The following is a 19,932-nucleotide window of genomic DNA, read 5'->3' on the forward strand; positions in this document are numbered from 1 at the left end:
GAATTCTCAAAGTTGGCAATATCCTTAGAAAAGGCCAGAGAATACAGTCTAGTATACAATGTATAAACCTTAAAAGTACTTTACTTTTATGACTAGAAATCCTTATTGTTTATTATACAAAGTTTGAAACCTACAGAAATCACCCATAGGGCCAACATACAACACTCAGAAACAACTGCCGTTGCCATGATGGTGTTTGCTTCCAGCTTTATTTTTAGAAAGAGAGGCAAGGGGAGAGAGAGAGAGAAGCATCAACTTGTTGTCCCATTTATTCATGCACCCATTGATTAATCTCCATATGTGCCCTGACCAGGGATTGAACCCACAACCTTGAGGTATCGGAGCGATACTCTAACCAGCTGAGCTACCCAGCCAGTGCCGTTTGTGGCTTTTGAAAGACGGCTTAGTAGTTGGTCGCATCCTGCTTTTTCACCTGATCTTTTCCAATGATGATTTTCCTCAGGTGTTAAAAATGTTTGCTTCTTCAATCATGTCTTGTTTTCTTTCTCTTATACAAATTGCCCATCTCCCCTCGCCTCCCTCCCGCAACTCCTCTGGTCAAGTAGGATGGGGCAGAAAAAACTAAAAAGGTTTCACTGACAGTTGAATTAAAACCCTCACAGGTAAAGACTGTCATACCCCAACCCTCTTTATTTTTTAAATCCTTCTGTATCTTAGGGTATTTCAGAGGGAATTAGCCAGGAATAAAGACTACAAAAATGTATTCACGTTATAAAGGAAAACCAAATTGACAGGGTAATTATCTCCTTTAAAAAAATCTTCACTCTGGTCTTAGTGGTGACCTCTAGGAAGGGGACCTGAGAGGCTGGGAACTAGGGCGACAGCGGGGGGGGGGGGGGGGGGGGCAGCGAGGACTAGCTTTTTCTGTGTCCCCTTTGTATCTCTTGAATTGGATACCAGAAGCAGATATTAACTTCTTTTAAAAAACACATATGAGGCTGTGCTTTTTAAGTACAGTCATGCATGTGTATGTATGATCATCTTAAGGGACCAGCTCGTTAAAATAAGCCACCTCTCTCTGTCAGTACATCCAGTCGTTATCACTCCTCCCTTGTTTCATTTTCCATTTCAAAATCCAACTTTATTTGGAGAGCCAGGGTGGGGGCAGGGTTGCACAGAACTCTAAACAGGAAACCTGCTTCATCTTGACAAATGGTCCCAAAACTAGATTAAATACCCATATAAAAGAAAACACTGAAGATACTTATGAAACGAATCTTTATAGCATTTGAATGGTTTTGAGTGTATTTCACGAATCCTCTGGACACTTCCCACATTGATCTTTTTTTTTTAATTGATTTTAATTGGGTGCCACAAGGGGGCTTATGCAGGGCCCCTGCCTCCATGAGCTTGCCTACTTATGTGTGTGTGACTAATTTAGACATTTTCTGAAACATTTATTCAAATCCATTCTCTTTCTGAGTCAGTATGGACTTTGCTCATCTATTTCCTAGAACTATGTCCACCTTACATGGATGAGCAATGGTAATGAAGCACAGCTTTTGCCAGAGCCCAACATGGGCAAATACATGCCTGCACAGACATAAATAAGACGCACAGTGTGAGCTCTCCTTCCCAAATGACGAGTCATTCTGGCTTTCATTCACAGGACTAAGCGCTGCAAGATCTGTAATTTGAGATAGCGCTCAGGATCTACTATGGGGCGCCTTTCTCTCTCTCTCTCTCTCTCTCTCTCTCTCTCTCTCTCTCTCTCTCTCTCTCTCTCTCTCATTCTCCTCAGTCTGACTGTGGGTCTGACTTGGAAGAGGAGCCAGGGACCCACTCGTGATGAGTCCAGCCACCCAGGCAGGGCCACTCCTGAAACCCGAGTAGTGACAGATCAGTCCTGACCTAGCACAGCACCCTGGATGACAAAAAGTTTGATTGTGCAATTCTTTCAGTAAGATGACCTGAGGCTAGCCCCGTGTTTGCATTCTACATACTAGCAAATGTGTTGGCTGTGTTTTGGATTCTGCCACACAAAGCACTTTTTGCTGGTTAACATGGCTTGAAAAGCCAGGCCTTCTCCAGAGATTGTACTTTGAGAACAGGAGGTGAAAGTTGGGATTTTTCTCTTCCTCCTTACACCCCCCCCTCCCCTCCTGCTTTAAAAACAAGATAAGCCTGTATGCAAATAGAGTCCGCCGTAACCACAGTAACATTCTCCACGTTATTTATCGGATTGCAGCGTCTTCCTTCACCCGTTTAAGCTCTATTTGCATACCTTTCACATTAGCAACATTTATTCCATAATGAGTCATTGGAGACGTCCTCTGGGTTTATGGCTCTGAGCTGGAGTCCCCGGTCCGGAAGCCTGGATGTCTTTCTTCTGTATCAAAACTTAGGGCTGCCAATGGGCAAAGGCAGGAAGACACAGAGCTTTCATTTGTTTTTCTTGTTGTTGTTTTTTTTCTTTTAATTCTAAAATTGAAATGTACCCAAATTAAAGATAATATTTGAAACATATTTAGTTAGGTATTTCACACACTAAAGCAATACATGTATGATATTCTCATTTTAGAAATAAATAAATACCAGGCTATTCTCTTCTAATCTCTTATTAAAAGGTAATTGGTTCATATTGTGTGAGTTTAAGGTTGTGTCAATTTGATACATTATATTTTGAATATTTTTAAATAGAAAAAAAAAAAGAAAGAAAAGAAAGAGACAACCTCGGTACTTTTCTCAGAAAGAACAGGAAGCCTGAAGGAGGAAGTCTATGACAGGTTATTTTTCAACAAGCCCCCGTTATCAAGTGAATAAAATTCCTGGGGAAGCCATAAAAATGGAGGCTGGAGGGAGGACGCCAGGTTCAGAGAGCACCAAGGCTCCTCCATGTTTAGAACCTCTTTTCAGAGCTAAGTTATTAATGAAAGCCTATTATTGCACTTTTCCAGAAGGAAACACTGAGTCATTCATGAAATGATCTAAGATTTCGAAACTTGCTTACACTATTTTTTTTCCTCCTCCTCTCCTACCTGTGCCAAAAGCAGGCTCAGAGAAGCCAACCAGTAGCTGGAGGAATTTAACAGACTCCTGATGCCCCGAGGGATGTCCAGCAGGGTGGCAGGCTCCCCCACTGCCCGAGGAGGGGGGGCTATGACCCTTCCTGGGGGGAAGGGGCAGTGATTAATTAGCTCTGGCACAGCCACTCTTTGGCCATACCCTTGGCCTGCCGCCAGGTTTCATGTGGGACAGCAAAAGGGTGTGGGCTCTCAGATAGGCAGGCGTGTTTTTAGGAGATGTTGCACATTCAGGGCCAGAGCCTGTCAGAATTTGGCCAGAGATGGGTTACAGATGAGGATGTGTTTGGCGTGGAAATACCACCTGCTTGATCTGTTTATCAAGAGCACTTAAGAGGACACATTTATCCGTGTCCAAAGGCAGTCCACACATGCTTGGGTCAGGACTCAGCTGTGAGCGAGGTGACTAACTGTAATTGAAAAATACGATTAAAAAACCAAACATACCTGCGAGGGAGGTGGCTTTAGCCTCAGGACTGCATCACCTCATCTCTTTCTGGCTGAGGAAGCGTGTTTCTGGGGACCTATTTTTCAAAACATGACTTTGGAGAAATGCACGAGGTGAAACCATCAACGTTTCTGAATAGGCCCATTGGAAGCAGCTTATTTCGCTTCACAAACAGCTGGAAATCCATGGGGATAAATAATGTCGACAAGGAAGCAATGTTTTGATCCAGACAATACAGAAAAGCTTGGAATTGTGCCTCCTGCCTGGTTCTGTTAAAAGGATTTTACAGACACGTTATCTTAATATCACTCTGCGAGTTTTAGAGAGGGGACCTCAGAGAGACCGTCACCTTCCCAAGGCCACAGAGTTAATCAATTGCAGAGCCCAGACTTCAGTCCAGGGTCAGGCAGAGTGCTGGGCCCCCACACCCCGCCCCCATGTCCTGTTCCCTGTAACCTGGGCGTGAGTGCTCTCTCCTGTGTATCCGGACTCTGGGAGCTCCTAGGCCTGTTGCTATGTAAGCCAGCCCAGAATTCCCAAGGAATATTCGTCTTGTTTCTGCTTCCTACCTTGAAGATCCTGTCCTATTTCACAATGGAGGATGTACCCATTTGAGAAGGAAGTGGTCTCAATTCTAGTATTTGTGCAGAATGGCTTCCTCTTTTTCTCCTTGCATTTATTTTGGTATTATTTTATTCCAACATGTTAAAAAAAAACAACCCAGATTCTGAACCACAGAGGAGGGACTTTTTTTCAAACCCTTTCTCCTCCGCTGAGATGTTACTAACAATTCCCAATGATTTTTAATTTCCTCTCTGGGTGTATATTTCTCACATTTTTTTTACAATGATCTTTTGTCATTTAGGACAAAACACTATTTTTTAAAGCCTCTCTTATTTTTTGGTAAGTCACACAACGGGTGGTTATCACTGGCGCCAACAGAAAAAAATGCTGCAGTTTCATGACAAGCCGGACAGTAGCTGAGAGCTCTCCTAGACTGTGTCTCATAAGCACTGGTTACAAATGGATGGTTCTGGTGCCGTCTTTCTCCAGGGATTTTTGTAAAATACCCAAGAGACCTTGAACATTCTGTTGCGGCGTTTACAACCACGGGAGAGGGCCGGGCGCTGCTGGAGGAATATGGCTTTATTACTCAGCTAAAAGTCCCTCGGGCACCACAAGTCCCTCCTCCCTGCGCGGCCGGGGAGAAGTCAGCATTTTCCGTCCCTCACTGGCACTCCTACCGTGCAGAAGAGCTGTCCTCTGCGCACGATTCCATTTTCAACATAAGTAAAAGAAAGCATTGTTCTTTTAGTAACCGCCCCCCCGCACCTCCTCCCAAGGTTCCAGTTCCCTCCCTCCTGCATGGACTCTTATTTCAGAGCAGTAGCCACTGGGGGAGGGGGACTTGTCCCCAAGCCACGCCATGCTCTCCTGGCACACAGGTTCATATCTTGCTATTCCAAGTGTTTGATATGCATTATCTCCGTGAGTCCTTACTACCTCCTTAAGGGACAGATCCCATTGTACAGAGGAGTAAACAGAGGCACAGAAATGTTAACCAACCTGCCAGAGATCACACAGCTCAGCGGCCCTACTGACTCATTATTCTTTGCTGCCTCCAGGCATCAAGCCAACCTGCAAACATTCCATGAAGGGGGCTCACTGACCTCTATCCCAGGGAAAGAATTTTTTCAAATGTGCCAGGAGTGTAGGTGAGAGTCCGGAGTCTCAGTACAGAGACTTGGGCTGACAGGAAGCCACTGAGAAAGGTGTGTGACATTGATCGGGGTCAACACTTTCCTTCTACTCATTAATGCTTCCTTTGAATCTTTGAGCCAACTCAGTTGCTACAACGCAAACACATTGGGGATCCCTAGCTAGGTCAGCTCAGTGAGAAAATATTATGGCTGCTTAAGAGTCAGGACTACGCGCAATAGCTTGAAACACATTCATTTCAGTTCATTTTAAATGCTTATAAATTTAAACCATAAAATGTTAAAACTTGAAGGATTTTATTCACTAGCTAAAGGATGCATAGTTACAATCTTAAAAAACAGCGATAGAAAAAACAACCAACAAGCAAACTAGAAACAAACAAAAAAAACCTCGCCAGGTAGCTCAGTTGGTTAGAGCATCCTCCCAAGATGCCAAGGTTGTGGGTTCAATCCCTGGTCAGGGCATATACAAGAAGCAATCAATGAATGCATAAATAAGTGTAACAACAAATTGATGCTTCTCTCTCCCTTCCTCTCTGTAAAATAAATAAATAAAAGTTTTTACAAAGCAAAACATAGCCCTAGCCAGTTTGGCTCAGTGGATAGAGCATCACCCTGCCAACTGAAGGGTCCCGGGTTTGATTCCAGTCTAAGGAACATACCCGGGTTGTGGGCTCGATGCCCAGTAGGGGCCATGCAGGAAGCAGCCAATCAATGATTCTGACATCATTGATGTTTCTATCTCTCTCTCCCTTCCTCTCTGAAATCAATAAAAATATACACTGAGTGGCCAGATTATTATGATCTCTGAACACATAATAATCTGGCCACTCAGTGTATATCCTATAATAATCTGGCCACTCAGCAAAAACATTAAAAAGCAAAACATAAAAAAAGGAGAAAAGAAATACAACCAAGCAAACAACAAATTAGATCTAGCCACAATGCTTGACAAAACATATATTTTACTTAATTATATTTTATTTTATAGTTACTAGTGTCAACAAACAAAAGTTTAGTTTAATCTTTAATATATTTTAAACACATCTTTTAAAATATACTTATACTAGAGGCCCGGTACACGAAATTCATGCCCGGGGAGGGGTCGGGGAAAGGCTGTGTGTCCCTCAGCCCAGCCTGCACCCTCTCCAATCTGGGACCCCTTGAGGGATGTCCGACCACCTGTTTAGGCCCAATCCCATAAACGGATGGTCGGACATCCCCCTCACAATCCAGAACTGCTGGCTCCCAACTGCTCTCCCCGGCAGGCCTGGTCCCCCCCTAACTGCCCTCACCTGCTGGCCTGGTTCCCCCCAACTACCCTCCCCTGCAGGCCTGGTCCCCCCCAACTGCCCTCCCCTGTAGGCCTGGTTCCCCCCAACTACCCTCCCCTGCAGGCCTGATCCCCCCACCCAACTGCCCTACCCTGCAGGCCTGGTCTCCCCCAACTGCCCTCCTCTGCTGGCCTGGTCACCCCTAACTTCCCATAACTGCCCTCCCTGCAGGCTATCTTGTGGCAGCCATCTTGTGTCCACATGGAGGCAGCCATCTTGTGTCTTGGTGTGACAGTCAATTTGCATATTACTCTTTTATTAGATAGGATGTCTATATAAATCTTTCTTGTATTTGTTGTTGTTGTTGTTAATCCTCACCTGAGGATATCTTTTTCATTGATATTTATTTATTTATTTATTTATTTATTTATTTTTTGGGGGGGGACCACAAAAATATCTATATTTTTATATCGGGGGGAGGGAGTAGAAAAGAAAGCAGCCCCTATACTGGGCCCTACTCAGTGGCAGCTTCTTGTTCCATAGGGTTAAGGAAGACTTTGAGGAAATAAAAGTTGTTTGGAAAAATCCAGGTGTAGTTGTTTTATATGCTGTGATGGGTAGAAGGGATGAGGTGAAGTGTGAAGACCCCTCGCACCCTCCATCTTGCCTCAGACTATGTCCTGGAATCCTGGGGCGGAGAAAGCCCCACTTTCATTCCTGCTTCTTGGGATTGTTGATGGCCACGTAGCGATAGAGAACGACAAGCAGGAAGAGCGACACGCCCAGCATGTTGGCGAAGATGGCGAGCTGCACGTCGGTAATCATCCTGATCAGCTGCGCTCACTTCCGTCGCGGTCTGCGTACTTAATTGATTTTTAGAAAGTGTGGAAAGGAGGGGTAGAGACAAAGAAAAGCATCAATGTGAGAGCAACACATTGATTGGTTGCCTCCGCACATGCCCAGACTGGGGCTGGGGATCAAGCCTGCAACCAAAGGACATGCCCTTGACCATGACCCTTCAGACTGCAGGCCAACACTCTAACCACTGAGCCAAACTGACTAGGACTCTTGTACATTTTGAAATATACAAGAATGTTTATCCAATCATTAACATGTGCAAGTTGGGAAACATCATCTTTTTTTCCCCCTTTATCCTCACCTGAGGATATGTTTATTGACTTTAGAGAGAGAGAGGCAGGGAGAGAAAGAGAGAGAGAAGCATCGATTTGTTGTGCCACTTATTTATTCATTCCTTGGTTGCTTCTTATAGGTTCCCTGATGGGAATTGAACCTGCAACCTTTTTGGTGTTTCCAACGATGTTCTAACTAACTGAGCCACCCGGCCAGGGTGAAGGGGTCATCTTTTTCTTTTTTTTTTAATGTATATTTTTTAATTGACTTCAGAGAGGAAGGGCAAGAAAGATAGAAACATCAATGATGTGAGAGAACCACTGATCCGCTCCTCTCCCCGCACCCCCCCAGGCCTCTCACTGGTGTCAGAGCCCGAAACCTGGGATGCACCCTGATCGCAAACTGAACCACGACCCCCCGAGCCCACAGGTCGGCGCCCAACCACCGAGCCATGCCAGCTGCGCAAAAACGTCATCTTTTATAAAACAAGGTTAGGTATCAATAAACTGAACCACGAAAAGAAAAAAATAATATTTTTCTTGGATAATTCACAATTTTCAGTGTCCTCATTTTGAACTGACTAATCATTCATGATGAAATAAAAGAACAGTTCAGTTTTACCTACATGGACTTCATCACATTCCCTGGAAGCTTCTGTGTTTTGGAACCAAATTCCTAATATCAGTTCTGTTCTCATGATTTATATCTTCCTTCTTTGAAAGGGGAAGTGAAAAAAATAAAAGGGCTCAGTTTTCATACAAATACATATTTTTAAGTGCAGCACATGCCAAGTGGATGTCACAGCGCAATTTTAACAAGAGTAAGAAAAGCTATCGCTCAGACACCATAGGTGTGTGCAGAACGTGGATGGCCACTAAAACTGGTGTTTATTAATATCAGGACTTGTGTTGGACACTGGAGAGCGCATGCAGAGGCCATGACAAGCATCATTTAATCCAGCTTTCCTTTCTGTGTATGAAGGCTCTCATCTTAAAGTGAACGCCATGTAAATCCCACAAGAGAAAGTCAAAATGATTTCATTGTATGAAAGAGTTTGGTGAACTTTTTTTTTAAATATATATTTTATTGATTTTTTACAGAAAGGAAGGGAGAGGGATAGAGAGTTAGAAACATTGATGAGAGAGAAACATCGACCAGCTGCCTCCTGCACACCTCCTACTGGGGATGTGCCCGCAACCAAGGAACATGCCCTTGACCGGAATCGAATCTGGGAACCTCTCAGTCCGCAGGCCGACGCTCTATCCATTGAGCCAAACCAATCAGGGCAAACTTTTTTATTTTTATTGAGCAAAATAGATTTATAGTGGCAAAGCCACACACCACCAGCTCAGGCTATATGCCAGAACTTTCTCTGTGGAGAAGTAGCCTCCTCCCCACCACAATTGGGGTGTTGTTTTTGTGGGTTTTTTTTGTTTGTTTGTTTGTTTTGTTTTTATTTTTTTTTAAATATATTTTATTGATTTTTTACAGAGAGGAAGGGAGAGAGAGAGTTAGAAACATCGATGAGAGAGAAACATCAATCAGCTGCCTCCTGCACACCTCCTACTGGGGATGTGCCCGCAACCAAGGTACATCCCCTTGACCGGAATTGAACCTGGGACCTTTCAGTCTGCAGGCTGACGCTCTATCCACTGAGCCAAACCGGTTAGGGCAGGGTTGTTTTTTTTTTAAGTTGTCTATGTGTTTTGTTAATCCTCAACCGAGGATACTGAGAGACATCAATTGGTTGCCTGCCCCACAGGCCCTGATTGGAATTGAGGATCAAACCTGAAACCCTGTGCCTGTCCAGCATGGCTCAGTAGTTAAGCATCAACCTATGAACCGGGAGGTCACGGTTCGATTCTTGATCAAGGCATATGCCCAGGTTGCTGGCTCGATCCCCAGTGGGGTGTGCTGGAGGCAGCCAATCAATGAATCTCTTTCATCATTGATGTTTCTATCTCTCTAGCCCTCTCCCTTCCTCTCTGAAATCAATAAAAATATATTAAAAAACAAACAAACCTGAAACCCTGGTACGTGCCCTTGAATGGGAGTCGAACCCGCCACCCTTCTGTGTGAGGGCTGAGGCTCTATCCACTGAGCACACCAGCCAGGGCTCACAATTGGGGTGTTTTCCATTCACCTATACCTTTTTAAAAAATATTTTTAGTAAAGGTAATATTTTATTGAAAAGCTGTTTAACAAATTATAGTAACTCCATTATCCAGCCCTTGTACACCTTTAACAGATTCAGTCACAGGGTTACATACCATAATAAGCGTTCAGAGCAATGGAGGCCCTGACCAGGTTGCTCAGTGGTTAGAACATCCTCCCGATATGTCAAGGTTTTGGGATCAATCCCCAGTCAGGGCACATACAAGAATCCACCAAAGAGTGCATAAATAAGTGGAACAACAAATTGATGTTTCTCTCTCGCAATCTGTCTCTCTCTCAAATCAGTAAATTAAATTTCTTTTAATTCAATGAAGGATTTCCACAATATGCAATACCACCCTAAGAAGTGCACCACATTTTAAGATCAGAAGACAAAGAAACCCAGGAACGTAGCGAGATAAATATTTACAAATATGAGTATAGGAAGCGGCAAATATTTCAAGTTTTGTTAAATGTCTTTCTTTTAGGTGTAATGGAGCCCAAAGCAGGAAACATCAATCCCACAATTTACTCCTTCTTAATCCCCACTAGACTTGGGCCCACATTGGTTCCATCCGCAGTCTGAATGGTGCCTGATTCACAGCTGGAAGAAGTGGGAACTTGACCAAAAACAAGAAAACCCACACTTTCCAAATCTTCCCAGTGACTCCAAAGTGAGACCTACATTACTAGGTATACTTCAGGAGTCTTAATTCTCATTAGCTGGCTTTTAGAAATGGTGTTGATACCCTGCTGCTATTTATAAGTCACTAATGCAGGCTTTGCCTCCTTTGGGATTCCTGCAATGTTTTCATTTGTAAGAAAACCTGCAGAACGAACTCTGCCTACACCATAGCAAGGTAGCACGGAAACAGATACCATGCACAGCAAGGCCCCAACATTCACCCAAACCTTAGTGAAGGGAAAGGCAGCCAAATGTATCATCTACATAAAACCCACAGATTTCTTATGTCTTTGGCCTTAGGAATCTCAGATTCAAATAGATATAGGAAGCCCTGGCTGGGTAGGTCAGTTGGTGAGAGCATCATCCTATTGCAGAAGACCGGAGAAAACCAAGCAACCCTTAGAAAAATGGAGTTACATTTTTATTATTATTATTATTATTATTATTATTATTATTATTATTATGCGCAGGCCCAGAGAAAAATGTCTTTCAAATTCTGGGCAAAAAAACATGGAGGAAGCTTCCCTATTTATACTTTTTCCAGCTCTTTGTCTCCCAAATAAGGGTTTTTCCGGTCCCCTTTGCAAGTTCTTAAAGAGCCCTGTGTGCTGGGGCTTTGAGACCTCAACCAAGGGCCTGGCCTGGCGCCAGCACTGATAACTGAGGAAGGTTTATGGCTTCTCTGGAATGGGAGTAGTCTTATTTTCCTTATTATTTAAGCAAGCAAGCATTTACAGAAGCCAAAATAGCAGGGTTAAAATTTCAAACAGCAGTTTTTATATAAGATGGATGCTTCAATCCCTGTACACTGAGTTTGAGAGGTTGTGGGTTTGATCCCCGGTCAGGGCACCTACAAGAATCAACCAATGAATGAATAAGTGGAACAACAAAAATCGATGTCTCAGTTTGAATTTGGGATTTTCTCGCTGTTTCTGAGCTACACGATTCTTTCTGGGCTACTCTGTTCCAGTTTGAGAGTTCTGAGCACCACCTTCTGCTTGAACTCTTTGGGAATGGAATCTAGGAGGAACTTCAGACTGTGACTAGACTTCCAATGGACTCACCAAAGAAACTTAACCCAACCTCGACCCCGGAGTCCTCTCAGATGCCTGGTGAAGGAGATTCAGCCAGCACTCAAGCACTAGCAAAGAACCTTAGTTCTCAACCTTAGGACCAAATTCCTTTCCCTTCCTCCAAAACGTTCACTCCAACAGCAGGATGGAAAAAAACACAGAGATCTGGACTGGGGCTGAGGCAAGGCGTGCTCCACAGGAGGAGACGTGTTCGGAAAGAAAGGATGTTGCAAGTTATTAGATCTCTGCTTAGAAAAGACCCACAGGAGAGGAAACTTGAGATTGAATCAAGATTCAGAAGATTTATATGTAGCTGTTCTTATTGCCCATATAGAGCTGCTTCTTCTTCTTCTTCTTCTTCTTCTTCTTCTTCTTCTTCTTCTTCTTCTTCTTCTTCTTTTTTCTTCTTCTTCTTCTTCTTCTTCTTCTTCTTCTTCTTCTTCTTCTTCTTCTTCTTCAGGGAGGGAGAGCAAGAGAGAAACATTAATGATGAGAGAGAATCATTGATCGGCTGCCTTCTGTACACCCCACACTGGGGATTAAGCCTGCAAGCTGGGCATGTGCCCTGACTGGGAATCGAACCATGACCTCTTGGTTCATAGGTTGACACTAAACCACTGAGCTATGCCATCCATGCTAGAGATCCTTCTGATAATATTATCATGGAGCAGGGCTGGGGGTGAAGGGATTGAGCAAAAAGAAAGAGAATTCATAGACATGGACAACAGTGTGGTGATTTTGCGGGGGAGAAGAGGAGGATAATAGAGGGATAAATGGTGATGGCAGAGGCTTGAGTTGGGGTGTTGAATACACAATACAATGTACAGGTGATATGTTGTAGAATTGTGCACCTGAAACCTGTATAATTTTGTTAACCAGTGTCATGCCAATACATTCAATAAAAAAATTTTTTAAATTATCATGGACAATTATGATATGGAGTTGATTTAGCTATAAACCTTATTCTTTTACTTACTTGAATTGTAACAAATTTTTTGAAGTGCTATTTCAAATTTTCATAGCAAATGTGTGTATAGGGCATCTTATTAAAATTTGAGGCATATCTGAAAAAAATCAGTCTCTCTGTCTCTCTAAAATCAATCAATAAATAAAATTTTAAAAAACAGATATAGAATGAGATTTATGAAATGGTTAATCTGTAATCTGATAAGGTCATGACAGAGTGATATATATGAAAATCTTACACCCATGGACAGCCATTCAACAACATACACTGATGGCAGACCTACTGTACAAGGCGATATATTAGCAGACAGGGGTACATTGATATGTAATGTCAATATAATATCTATATTATATTAATAATATATAATGTCCATAGAATAACATATAATATACTCACTCCTTGGAAATTAGTCACTTGTTTGCAGCCAGGACCAAATGGGAGCCCTGTAAAACATGGCCAAGCAACTCCTTTTCTTTTGCTTATTCACTGAAAGTGTATTGAGCACCTACAAGGTGCCAGAACCTGCATTGGCGCAGAAATGCAGAATTGCATAAGGAAACATGGCCCTAACTGTAGTCAAAGTTTCAGCTAGGTGAACAGGCATTAATAGCTCTGTGTAGTGGCTCTCAACCATTTGTAAGCATCAGAATTAACAAGGCTTGGTTAAAAATGCAGATTGGCAGGCCTCCCTGGAATCTACAGGTCTCTCATCCTCTGAGTGTCACCCTGGGGGATTTATTTGCAGGTGTTCTTGGCCGGCACTTTGCAGAAAGTATTTAACTGCAATTGGAATAAGTGCTGGGGAGAAAGTGTGCACAGGCTGTGAGGGACAGCGCCTCCAGCAGGGATGAGGTATAGCATCTGGGGCCCACAATGCTCTGTTTCCATTTTAATGTCTTTTAAAGCCAGAAGAAGAAAATAATCATAATAATAATGAATATATAATAATAAATCCAGGCTGGATTACATTTATCTTTATGCCAATGCAGTTGCAAAATATAATTTTCAATATCCTTTTATGGAGGAAGAGGCCCCTGAAGGCAAAAATACCTTGAGATCACATCAGCCCTGGAGCTATGACCATATATCTGCAAGGGACCTGGCCCTAGAGGTGGTGCAAGTTGGATAAGGCTTCCAGGTAGAAGGCACAGTTGAATTAAGACCTGCAGGGAGAATAGAAATCAACCATGTCTTATTAATCAATGTCACCCCAATACATTTAATTTTAAAAAATAACAAAGAAATCAACTATGCTAAAGGCAGGATTGTAAGAAATAAGCAGGGAGAAGTTAGAAAAAGGAAGAGATTTCTAAGCAGAGGGAATAGCATGTGCAAAGGCCCTGGGGTAGGAAGCAGCATGAAAATATGAGAAACTGAAAGATAACAATAAGGTCTGAGAAACTCTAGCATGGGGAAGAATAGTGTGAATGGAGGCAGGGGCCAGTCAATGCTGGGCTTACAGACAAGAAAAATATGGGTCTGTTTTTTTATTCCCTCCTTTGCCTGATTCCTAGTTTGCTTTCAAGAGGAGATAAATCTTTCAGAAAGATTGATTTTGTCTTATTGATTTGCAAAGTGTGCATGACTATCTACTTTTAGTGATCTTTTTCATGCTAATAACCATCTAGGTTTTCGGGTTCTTTTTGCTTTGTTTTATTTTTTTATTTGGGGCGTACTTCTGAAAAAAGAAGAAGACATTCATTCCATGTTTCTGCATATAGAATGAACCAACTTCTTTGTCTTCCAAAAGTGTTCTTGTTTCTCTGATACTGAGATTTGAGAGATAGGCAAGATAATCAAGTTGTCATCACTAGTACTACAGTTTAGAAGGGTCTCATGTCTGATTATAAGCATGTTCTTGAAGCCCTAGCCAGTTTGGCTCAGTGAATAGAGCATCGGCCCGTGGACTGAAGGGTCACGGGATTGATGCTGGTCAAAGGCATGTACCTCCGTTGCAGGCTCAACCCCTGACGTTAGTCTCTTTCACATCAATGTTTCTTTCTGTCTCTCCCCTCCTTTCCACTCTCTCTCTAAAAATCAATAGAAAAATATCCTTGGGTGAAGATTAATAAAGCAAAACAATAATAAAAAGAATGCTAGTGAAGATTTTAGTTTCACAATCCTTTCTTCTGGGAGGAGAGAGGGGAGATAAAATACTGTGATTTTCACTTGGCATCTACAACACAAGGCACGTGAAACTGACTGACCACAGGGGCCTCCTGTTACCACACCCCCTTATAATATTGGGGAGGGCTAGGAATTGTGACAAGTGGAGGAAACACACAGCCTGAAGGGGCAGCCATATTCAGCTTTAGCTAGATGTGGAAACACCGGTCCACTATGGATGCATCTTGCACTTTTCTGAAAGAAACCAAAAATCTGGGCTTTTATAAGAAGTCTCTCAACTTTCTCAATGTCACAGAACAAACAAAATGCATCTGTGGTGCCTGGCCAGTGTTGCTCAGTGGTTGAGCATCGACCCAATGCACCAGGAAATCCTGGTTCAATTCCTGCTCAGGGCACATGCCTGGATTTGGGCTCAATCTCCAGTGGGGAGTGTGCAGGAGGCAGCCGATCAATGTTTCTCTCTCTCTCTCCCTCTCCTTTTTTCTCTCTCTAAAAATCAACAAAAACATATATTTTTTAAAAATGCATCTGTGGCCACAGTCTGTGAGCCTCAAATTCAGGGTCACTGCTGTGGTTTTGCACAACTCCAGGGGGCACCCTTCACAGAGCAGTGCAACATGGCAGCCGTGTCCCTGAATCACAACCTACTCATTCTTCTTTTCCTTTTCTTTTTTGAATTTTTATGTTTATTTGAGCCAAACTAGGAAGCAAGATCTCAATCACCCATAACTTACTCTTCTTTTTTTCTTTTCCTTTTTTCTATCCTACTCCTCCTTAATCCCCACTAGTTTTAGGCCCATGCTTGTTCCATTCTCAGCCTGAATGGTGCCTGGCCCTCAGCAAGCACTCACTTAATATTTGCGGGATGAATCAAGATCTGGTTTTCTTAACAAAGATTTGCCAACTGATCCTAGCTCTTTCTCTCCTTCTGAAACCTTCCTAATTAATGCATCTACTTATCTGTCCTATCTCCACACTTTATAAGCTGTCTGACTTTGGGCAAGTTCCTTAACCTCTCTGTGCTTCTGTTTTCTCACCTGTAAGTAGAAATGATAACTTAATCTTGTTGTGAGAATTGATTAATTAATGTGTGTAAAGTGCTTAGAACAATGTCTGGCACGGAATAAGTATTCAGTACATATATTTTGTGTTTCTTTTAATCAATTGAAAAATCCTTTATGTCTGATTCTATGATTTTTATCTTGTTTCTCTCACAGAAATTAGCATGATCAACTACCTACAGAGTAAATACTCAGTAAATATTAGGGAGTAAAGATAACTTTTAGCATCTATATTAGTTAGGAGCAGAATCAGTTGTAAATATCAGAGAAACAAGAATAGAGTTTATTTCTCCTTCCTCGCACTCCATCATGTCAGGAACTGGTTCTTTCAATCTGATTGTTCCCCGTCCTGTCCTGTGCTTCTGACACATCACCCAAAAGAGCGGCTCAAGCTCCAGCCATCAGACCACATTCCACAAGCAAGAACGGGGGAGCCAGGAAAGGAGACGCGCCTCTGTAAAGGCACTCCCAGGAAGTCGTACACCCCACATCCCTTATCAACCATGGGTCAGGATGGAGCCCCAGGTGCAAAGGAGGCTGGCAAACATCCTCTTCTATCTGGGTGGCCAAGTGCCAGCTAAACGCTGGGAATCATATTGCTGAGGTAGGAGAGACAGATACTGGGCAACCAGTGGTCTCTGCCCTGGCAGTGGAGCGTGATATGTGACTGCCACAAAGAATGGGAATGGCCCAGGCCTCTTGAAGGAAGCTGGTAACACGGCTGGCTGTGATTTTTCTAAAAGCACTGCTTCACCTTCCAGTTTAAAAGTCTCATAATACTTTAAGACCGAAAGCTTTTCATTTATAAAAGTCAGTGTTCACTTATAAGGGAACTCCCTAAGGAAGAAAGGCATATACATAAAACTGGTTGATTAAGGAGTTTTTACAAAAGTTTTCATATTAGGGTCAATTTCAAACAAATGCCACAGCAGAAAGGAGAGTGCAATGAACCTCCATTGACCCATTAGACAGCTTCAACAACTATAGCTCAGCAACCTCTTGTATCCTCTGTACCCCACACCCTCGAATACGTTATTGTTTTTAATTGAATTTATTGGGGTGACATTGGTTAATAAAATTACATAGGTTTCAGGTTTCCAATTCTTTTTTTAGTCCTCACCTGAGGATATTTTCCCCATTGCTTTTTAGAGAGTGGAAGGGAGAGGGTAGGAGGCAACAGAGAAAGAGAGACAGAGAGAGAGAGAGAAAGAGAGAGGCATCGATATGAGATCTGGTTGCCTCCCGCTCACACTCTGACAGTGGCAGGGAGCGAACCCGAAACCCAGGTATGTGCCTTTGACCAGAAATAGAACCCTGGACCCTTTGGTGCCCTGCCCAACACTCTAACCATTGAGCGCGCTAGCCAGGGCTCAGGTTTTCAATTCCATAATACATTATCTGTATGTTACCATATATACAGATATATGAGCACTATGGTATCCTGATGCAAACCCTAGATGTCATATAATTTTATCTAGAGTAGCCCCCTTTATCATTGGGGGATACATTCCACGGCCCCCAGTAGATGCCTGAAGCCATGGGTATACCAAGTCTTACATATATGTGGTGTTTCCTATACTAGTACATACATATTTATAAGAAAGTTGACTTTCTAAATTAGGCACAATAAGAGATTAGTAACTAATAATGAAATAGAATAAGCAGAACAATCTACTGTAATAAAAGTTATGTGAATGTGGTCTCTCTCTCTCTCTCAGGACATTTTATTGTCTTGTGCTCATCCTTCCTCCTGTGATGTCGTGCAGTGACACCATGCCCAGTGATGAGAGGAAGTGAGGTGAGGCGTAGGCGTTGTGACATAGGGTTAGGCTACTATAAGGGTGATTGAACACCAGTGCTGTGGTACCTGATAATCAATCTGATAGCAGAGACGGCTGCTAGGTGACTAACGAAGAGAGCACATACAGCAGGGAGACGCTGGACAAAGGGATGATTCGGGTACCAGGCGAATGGAGGGGGGCGGTGGGAGATTTCATCACACTACCCAGAGCAGCACACCATATAGAAATTACAAATTGCTTCTTTCTGGAATTTCCCGTTTAATGTTTTCAGACTGCTGTTGAGCGTGGGTAACTGACACTGTGGAAAGGGAGGCCTCAGGTAAGGGGAAGCTAATGTATTGCTATTTTAGTTTCTCTAAAAGATAAGGACTCCCAACAAATTCAATAAAAAAATATTTTTTAAAAGAAATAAAGAATGAAAAATAAATAAAACATAAGGACTTCATTCAAAAGCAGAACTGTATCCCTGGCTGGGAGCTCGGTTGGTTAGGGTACCGACCCCATACACCAAGGTTGTGGGCTCGATCTCTGGTCAGGACACATACAAGAATCAACCAATGAGAGCAAAATAAGTGGAGCAGCAAATCAATGTCTCTCTCTCTCTCTCTCTCTCTCTCTCAAATCAGTTTTTTTTTTTTAAAAACCATAACGGCAATATCATTATCACACCTTACAAAATTAGCAATACGTCTTTAATATCATCAAATGTTTTTGCTAGTTTTTAAATTTCCCTGGCTGGCTCACAGATTTTTTGAAGTTCATTTGTTTGTGAATGGTGATGGAAAAATAATAATAAAATAAAATACGGGGTTGGGGGGAGTTCATTTGTTTGATTAAGAATCCAAACAAATGCAGCTCGTATGGCTCAGAAGTTGCCAGTTTGATTCCTGGACAGGGCACATTCCTGGGTTGCAGGCTCAATGCCAGTAGGAGGCGTGTAGGAGGCAGCTGATCGATGATTCTCTCATCATTGATGTCTCTCTCTCTCTCCCTTCCTCTCTCTGAAATCAATAAAAACATATTAAAAAAATAAAAATAAAAGAGTCTGGCCGGTGTGGCTCAGTGGTTGAATGTTGACCTATGAACCAGGAGGTTACAGTTCGATTCCCGGTCAGGGCACAGGTCCAGGTTGCAGACTCGATCCCCAGTGGGGGGTGTGCAGGAGGCAGCTGATCAATGATTCTCTCTCATCATTGATGCTTCTATCTCTCTCTCCCTGTCCCTTCCTCTCTGAAATCAATAAAAATAAAAATAAAATAAAATAAAAGAATCCAAACAAGGTCTTTTCGGGGCAGCTGGGTGACATGTCTCTAATTCTCTTTTAATCTATAGCTACACAGTTCCGCACAGTAGCCATCAGCCACATGTGTCTATTTAAATAAATTAATATTCATAAAATAAGAAGTCCCATCCTTCAGGCACACAGTCACATTCCAAGGGCTCAATAGCTGCATTTGACCAGTGCCCAGTAATGCAGACGCCGAGCATTCCCACCACTGCGGGTTCCGTGGCCAGCCCTGCCCTGTGGGATGACCCGGACGCTTCCCCTGCAATTTATTTTTTTAAGAATCTGGGGTGTTTGTCCTGTAGAGGTCCCCACGTTTTATTATTTTTGTTTTTTGTGTGTGTGTTTAAAAAAAAAAAAAAAAAATATATATATATATATATATATATATATATATATATATATATATTTGATTTCAACAGGAAGGGAGAGGAAGAGATAGAAACATCAATGATGAGATGCACTCGGCTGCCTCCTGCACACCCAGAATCAAACCTGGGACCCTTCAGTCCACAGGCCGACGCTCTATCCACTGAGCCAAACCGACTAGGGCAGAGGTCCCCACGTTTTAAACTCTGCTGATTCCAACCCCCCATGTCATTTAATATGTTTCTCCCTTCTCTGTACTCCTGCAAACCAGGAGTTAAAACAAAATAGTCCTGGGGATTAAAGTACAGCATAGGGAATACAGTCAACAGCACTGTCCTAACTACGTAAGGCGCCAGGTGGGTACTAGACTCATTTGTAAGTTATAGAAGATGTCTAACCCTATGCTGTACACATGAAACATATAATATTGAATGTCAACTGTAACTGAAAAAAACAAACAAACCCACAACCCAGGAGTTAGACCTGAAACCTCGATCCGGTTCAGGGTTGATTCCTTGGTGCCATTAAAGGTAACAGGCAACCCAGTTCTCCGTATTATGTTAAAAAGCACTTAGAGAGGAACATCGAGGAGGAGGTACCCCAGAACGTTATCAGGAGTTATTTGGGAGCGTAGGATGGCCTTATTTTTGCCTGTCTGTATGCCATTGTCTATTCCCCAGTGGGCGTGCCTTTCCAATGAAAAGTCAATGAGAGCTGCTATTGATTGCAAGCGGCGTGCCAAGCACTGTGCCGAGAGCTCCACCTCCATTAGCTCACTGCATCCTCGTGGCCTC

At 42.7% G+C, this 19,932-nt stretch overlaps 1 protein-coding gene across 1 annotated transcript; it reads right to left on the reverse strand.

Annotated features, from left to right (window-relative positions):
• Positions 1 to 7,068: 7,068 nt before the first annotated feature.
• On the reverse strand, positions 7,069 to 7,327 carry LOC308255984 (dolichyl-diphosphooligosaccharide--protein glycosyltransferase subunit 4-like). The gene has a single exon (XM_080683853.1). It carries the CDS (start codon positions 7,307 to 7,309, stop codon positions 7,196 to 7,198), a length of 114 nt encoding a protein of 37 aa, XP_080539979.1. The 5' UTR covers positions 7,310 to 7,327; the 3' UTR covers positions 7,069 to 7,195.
• Between the last annotated feature and the right edge of the window lie 12,605 nt (positions 7,328 to 19,932).

This window comes from Plecotus auritus, assembly GCF_963455305.1.
Source record: "Plecotus auritus genome assembly, chromosome: 8".
NCBI classification, from domain to species: Eukaryota; Metazoa; Chordata; class Mammalia; order Chiroptera; family Vespertilionidae; genus Plecotus; species Plecotus auritus.